Source organism: Ochlerotatus camptorhynchus, unplaced genomic scaffold, assembly GCF_037179485.1.
Source record: "Ochlerotatus camptorhynchus isolate MF236.1 unplaced genomic scaffold, CSIRO-AGI_Acam_v1.1 ptg000314l, whole genome shotgun sequence".
NCBI lineage: Eukaryota > Metazoa > Arthropoda > Insecta > Diptera > Culicidae > Ochlerotatus > Ochlerotatus camptorhynchus.
The window spans coordinates 2,171,595-2,178,085 of record NW_027040802.1 but is presented as its reverse complement, the minus strand read 5'-3'; the positions used below and the strand labels follow the sequence as shown (position 1 = coordinate 2,178,085).

The 6,491-nt window shown below is 45.0% G+C and overlaps 1 protein-coding gene across 1 annotated transcript; it reads left to right on the top strand.

The window, feature by feature from the left end:
• Positions 1–2,743, top strand: LOC135707557 (ATP-binding cassette sub-family F member 3). The gene is made up of 5 exons (XM_065229399.1): positions 1–247; positions 304–1,639; positions 1,698–1,872; positions 1,927–2,328; positions 2,405–2,743. The coding sequence occupies exons 1-5, from the start codon at positions 175–177 to the stop codon at positions 2,558–2,560; spliced, it is 2,142 nt and encodes a 713-aa protein (XP_065085471.1). The 5' UTR covers positions 1–174; the 3' UTR covers positions 2,561–2,743.
• The last annotated feature ends 3,748 nt before the right edge of the window (positions 2,744–6,491 follow it).

Sequence of the window (6,491 nt, the reverse complement as noted above, 5' to 3'; positions counted from 1 at the left end):
TCCACTGCCCTGTCATCGGCCAGAAATCGTCGCACGCAATAATTCCGCGGAGGTCGTAACCATTTCCCCGTCAAATTCACCGTACAATCCGTGTCGGTTCCCGTTCGAAAAGTGATCCAGAAGTGAGCGCTGGTTCGGAATCGTTTTTAGTTGTTGTGAAATCGGAGTTTTGCGATGGCTGCCTGTACGGAAGTGCTGAAGCGGGAATTCCCTTCGATCGACGGGGAACTGTTGACCTACGTGAAAGGTGAGTCGGGTTGGCAGATTGATTGGGGGACCTTTTGACGGTTTTTTGCTTTGCAGACGTTCTCCAGAGCGGAGCGGACGAGTTCGAAGATGGCGAGGAAGTGTACGAAGCGATCGGGGCGATTCTGCACGAGGTGTCCCAGGATAAGAGCGCAGACGACATCCGGCAGATCTGTGAAATCTTCCTGGATCTGCTGAAACCGCGGACTGCGGATTCCGGTGGCGGAGGTGGTGGAGGGCGGGCCAAAATTTTGGGCGCTCCGATTCATTTGAAAGCGGTAGCCGCCTCGCAGGATGCGGTCCAGGAGGACATTCAAAGTATTTGGGTCGTTTCGAGGGACGACAGTTTGAAGGTAGACTCGAAGAAGTTGGAGAAAGCGGAAGCCAAGCGGCAGCAGAAGCTGGAGAAGCGGGAGCACACGAAGATAACCACCAGCGCTGCGCCTCCGGTTCTGCAGATGGCCACGGCTTCGCAGGTTATTAGCAAGAAAGATAACAAGATGGAAGCGAAGGGGACGAACCGTTCGATGGACATCCGGATTGAAAACTTCGACGTGTCGTTTGGGGACAAGGTGTTGCTGCAGAATGCCGATTTGCTGTTGGCGGTTGGCCGTCGTTATGGGTTTGTAGGCCGGAATGGGCTGGGAAAGACAACGCTGTTGAAGATGATTTCCGGCAAGCAGCTTCAGATTCCAAGCCACATTACGATTCTGCACGTCGAGCAGGAAGTTGTTGGCGATGACACCTTGGCGCTTGACAGTGTCCTTGAGGTGGACACGGTCCGGACGGAATTGTTGAGTAAGGAAAAGGAACTGAACGCTCAGGTTAATGCCGGATCCACCGACCCTGAACTGAGCCACGAGTTGTCGGAAGTCTACATGCAACTTCAGCACATAGAAGCGGATAAAGCCCCAGCACGTGCCTCAATCATCCTGAATGGTCTCGGTTTCACCAAGGAAATGCAAGCTCGCGCCACCCGGACGTTCTCCGGTGGTTGGCGGATGCGTCTGGCCCTGGCCAGGGCTCTGTTCTCCAAGCCGGATTTGCTACTGCTTGATGAACCGACGAACATGTTGGACATCAAGGCCATCATCTGGCTCGAGAACTACCTCCAAACGTGGCCCACGACGTTGCTGGTCGTGTCCCACGACCGGAACTTCCTCGATACGGTTCCCACGGACATTCTGTATCTGCACTCGCAACGGATCGACAACTACAAGGGCAACTACGAACAGTTCGACAAGACCCGAACGGAGAAACACAAAGCCCAGCGGCGGGAGTACGAGGCCCAACTGGCTCACCGCAATCACGTGCAGGAGTTTATCGATCGGTTCCGGTACAACGCCAACCGTGCTGCCAGCGTGCAGTCCAAGATCAAGATGTTGGAGAAGCTGTAAGTTGTTATTGCTTTGATTTTAGAACAAAATTCACCGCTTTCCGCTTGTTTTCAGACCGGAGCTGAAGCCGGTGGAGAAGGAAATCGAAGTGACGATCAAGTTCCCGGAGGTGGAACCACTGAATCCCCCAGTGCTGCAGGTGAACGAAGTCCAGTTCAAGTACTCGGACGACAAGGTGATATTCAATTTGGTCAACCTGAGCGCGAATCTCGACTCGAGGATCTGTATTGTAAGTTGTTGCCTTTAAGACCGAAATAGTTCTAATTTTCCGCTTTCCTACCAGGTCGGCGAGAACGGTGCCGGTAAGACCACTCTGTTGAAGATTGTCATGGGCATGCTGCAACCCACGGGTGGTCTTGTCCATCCGCACCGTGGCCTTCGCCTCGGTTACTTCTCTCAGCATCACGTCGATCAGCTGGACATGAACGTCAACTGCGTGGAACTGCTCCAGAATGCCTACCCCGGGAAACCGATCGAAGAGTACCGTCGAATTTTGGGCAGTTTCGGTGTGTCCGGAGATCTCGCCACGCAGGTGGTGGCCTCCCTTTCTGGAGGGCAAAAGTCCCGCGTGGCGCTCGCCAAGATGTGCATGGGTCGACCGAACTTCCTCGTGCTGGACGAACCGACCAATCACTTGGACATTGAAACGATAGAAGCCCTCGGCAAGGCGATCAACAAGTACACGGTAAGATTCGGTTGAGATTTCCTTCCAGAAGAATTAACTGCATGTTGCCATTATTTCATTTTTTTTTTTTTGAAAGGGTGGCGTTATTCTGGTTTCCCACGACGAGCGTCTGATTCGGATGATCTGCAAAGAGCTGTGGGTGTGCGGCGAGGGAACGGTCAAGAGCGTCGAGGGTGGATTCGACGAGTATAGGAAAATTGTTGAACGCGAGCTGGAAGCCGCTGCTTCGTAGGGGGAGTGCTTCTAAGGCAAACAAAAATTATCATTATTATTACTATTATGATTATGATTACCTAATAATACAACATAAGAACATATTATTCTTACGCTTTATAACTTGTATACACGAGACAACGTAGAACAAAAGTTGGAAAACGAAATAATGAATACCCAGCAAAGCGACTCAGCAAAATTCTGTTGTTACCTACTATTCATGTGAACCATCCCCCCTCCTGAAACGCCGTTTACGAACTACGGGTTGCGTGTGGTCCTGGGGGACCACATCCCGTCTCTCATTTCTGGTACAAGTGGGTAAGAATTCTCGGCGAAGTTCATAAAGCATATTGGGGAAGAGTATAGTACTTCTTGAGGACGTTCTTTAGAATAGCGTTTGGACTACTCGATGTGCTCTACAGGACTTTGGAGAAATGCATAGTGGAGGATAGATCTTCTCGGATAAGATCATAGGATATCTAGTGAAAGTGAAAAGGATTTCTAGGGAAATTGCATAGAAATTATCGAGGACGTTTATAGTACTTCTTGAGGATCGCCTGATGCCCTTCTCGGGGATGTACTTATGGCTAATCGAAGAAATGTATAGGACTTAACAGGCTTCTTGAGGATGCCTAAGGGACTTATCCAAGATGAGTAAGTGTATAGGAAGTCCCGTACCATGGATAGATCACCTTTTCGTGGTACGTTACGGGATGTAAGATCTACCACCGATTCCTAGTACTGACTACTTCAAACTAGGGGAACAGGATTTTTCAGTACTCCAAGGAACACATCTTAGTCCTTGTCCACCGAGGAATCTTGAAACAAGGAAAAAATGGGTTAGTTAGTCTTTATCTATGTGATTCCTAATCTTCCATTTATTGTTCGATAGTTTGAAGTGGTTAAGACTAGGGTTCTGATGCATGGTCAATATCGGTGCCATTGCTTATTTTTGTTGCTATTAAGGAATCCAATTTTGACTGACAAAGGGGCGAAGGGTATAAATAGCGGAACCTTTCAATTAGAATCGATTCCTAGCGATGAAGGCTAGAATGACAACTGTATCAAAACCGAATACTTCATCATTTCTCAATACTGATGAAGTGTACTAAACTAAGGACACGGGATATACTACAATAGATCAAATTACTGGTCGCAGTGGTGTTATATGTCCCGAACAGAGGAAAGACGTAGACGTAGCGAGAATTCAGGTGATCTCTAAGGAAGCCTTAGCGTGAAACTTCAAAGGCACAAATGTTAGCTTCCACAAAACATACAAATTTGAAATTGCTACTCTCTGTTTGTAGTAGAACAGCAAACAAGGAGTAGCAATTTCAAATTTGTATGTTTTATGGAAGCTAACATTTGTGCCTTTGAAGTTTCACGCTAAGGCTTCCTTAGAGTATCACCATCGCGGTAGTCCATAGAACATCTAGAGGAAGTTCATAAGTATATTAGACTTCTCATGGAAATTCATAGGACTACTCGAAGATGTTCATAGGGCTTTTTGAAGAAATGCATAATCGTATAAGGCATTTTACGAGACGTTTCGAGTCAGCTTTTTTTTCTGTTTACCTATTTTGACGTTTACCATCGGGCCGATTTGTTGACATCAGTTCATGTTTATAATTTGTACAGTGAAAGTTCTTCGGAGGTCTCAGTTTTTTGTAACTGCAGTTGCAGTAGCTGTAGCGTTTTACAATGGGAAAAACACGATTTAGATGTTGTGTACCGGGATGCTCGGGTGCGTAAAGGGAAAGCATGGAACGGATAAATTCTTTCGTTGTCCCGATCCAGATCGCTTAAGTTCGCCTTTCTTACGGGCACAAGCAGAACTGCAACTCGATGCTTTTACCTTTCCACGGACAACATGCATTTCTCCAAATCTGACTCCTTCCCAGTTTTACCATTCCGCATTCAAAACGCTGCTTTGCTTCCACCAACAGTTTTGCCACCGACAAACCGACATCTGCCGCCGTATTCGCGAAAAATGTGTATCCTAGCCACGAACACGCATACAAAATGTATGAGTTGGTTCATGTCTAATCTATTCCGGGCAAATTATTTTATCTAGATAACAAATTTCTATGGTTTTGACAGATGGGATCTCTGCACATTTGAATCCGCCGTTATGGATTCTCGATCAAGAGTTAAGTTAAAGTTTCATGTTGGTTTGTCGGTGGTTTTGCTGCAATATGTTTACGAATTTTTTTCGGAGGCATTTTTAATTTTCACTTTCACACGATACAAAATCAAAATACGACCAAAATCAAAACAAAAACATCAGACGTAAACAATAACAATGCCTCGAGCGCGTTCGAGCGGCCCGCCAGGAACTGTCATCAAGACGTCACGTAAAATAGTTACATATAGTACGTTCAGACTACAGAGTTAAGGCCGGCGCACAATAGATACGTTTTCGGGTTTTTTGACAGTTAGCCCATGCATTATCTGTCAAAAAACCCGAAAACGGCGACACATCTAAATCTCAAGTTTAGATGCTTAACAAATCTCAAACTAGCGAATCAATCTTCGAAAAATCTTCTTTCATTTGTCGCATCTACTTGCATCGCTCATCATCTTTTTGCAGGAAATCTTCAGAATCGTCATCAATCTTCTTTCTATCTACTCAGCGTGCGCGCAGCAAAACACAATCGTTTCTGCATCGTAGATAGAGTCGTCCCCCTCGAGGTAACTCTAAGACCACTGGGTCCCGAAGAAAATCATTATTATTTTTGGCTCACTCAGTACCAGAACAACGGTCCCAAGCAGTCCCAAGCTATTTCACTCACCCCTGCATGTTCTGCATGAATCCACACACCCCTGATGTTATCTGTCAAACTTTCATAGCGAATCAAAACAAACATAGTGTAGTAATAGAATTTCAACTAGAATAGGGTACGTTAATCGTTTGCTTGGGACCAATAGGCTACTAAAGTGGTGAGCCAATTTAAAATCGTTAGTTTCGTATTGATTGTTGCTAGCACCATCTATCATCCACATTCCCAAGCAACCGGAGCATCCCTCGTGCATGCAATTTTTTCACTAGTTGCTTTTCCCTCGTTCTGTCAACGCGTCAGCTGTGTTGAATAAAAACAAAACAGATGGAAGTCAGTGATGTCGGTTCTATGAAATTTTGCAGAGATCTATAGAATTGATTGAATTCTGCAGAAATACGGATCCGTACACACAAAGAACAAAAATTGTTGCAATAAAAATAATGCATTTTCAAATTAAAAGTTTCGCAAATTTCGTAGTTTCAACTACGAAAATATTCAAATGAAAAGTTATTGTTTTGTTTTGAAAGTGTTTCTTTTACTCTCGACTCGTTATTTTAAAAGCGCATTCTTTTAAAATAAAAGTTGATCAACTTTCAAAAATACCTTTTCATAGCGATGTTTTTGGCAACACTTGACCTCCATTTGGCGCTAAATTTGAGTTGACGTCGATTGATGGAGGAATGGTTTTGGCTGGCTTCCATAGGAGTTTTTTGAGTGTGGTAATTGATTCAACGGTAAGTTTAATAAACTACGAAACCATAATTGATGATGATGAATCTATTTATGAAACGTAACCAATAATTTCATCTCCACAGATCAACGTATTTAACTCGGTATTCAAGGCGCTTAGTGAAGAGCTCCATTCTGATCTTGAATTTTCTCATCTTCCGTGGGAATAACCTGACGATTCCTACGGGATCAACTGACATGGTGGAAGTAGAACGGAGAATCATTGTTTCAATTCCAAATATCTAAACCACTGAAATAATGGTCAGCGGATGTTTCATCTTTCTCCTGCACACAATTCATCCACATGGAAGTGGAAGGGTTCCGTACTTGACATATATATACATATATGTTGAACCCGTACCTAGACCCGTACTTGAATTTCAACTGCATTAGTCATACGACGACGGTTTTGAACAACCATCTACCCTGTTCGTCTTGAGA

Bases quoted from the DNA above. Each gene is read 5' to 3' on its own strand.
- LOC135707557 (XM_065229399.1), top strand. From the start codon at position 175: ATGGCTGCCTGTACGGAAGTGCTGAAGCGGGAATTCCCTTCGATCGAC. The intron at 248-303 runs GTGAGTCGGGTT...TTTGCTTTGCAG, and splicing joins ACTGTTGACCTACGTGAAAG to ACGTTCTCCAGAGCGGAGCG. The intron at 1,640-1,697 runs GTAAGTTGTTAT...GCTTGTTTTCAG, and splicing joins ATCAAGATGTTGGAGAAGCT to ACCGGAGCTGAAGCCGGTGG.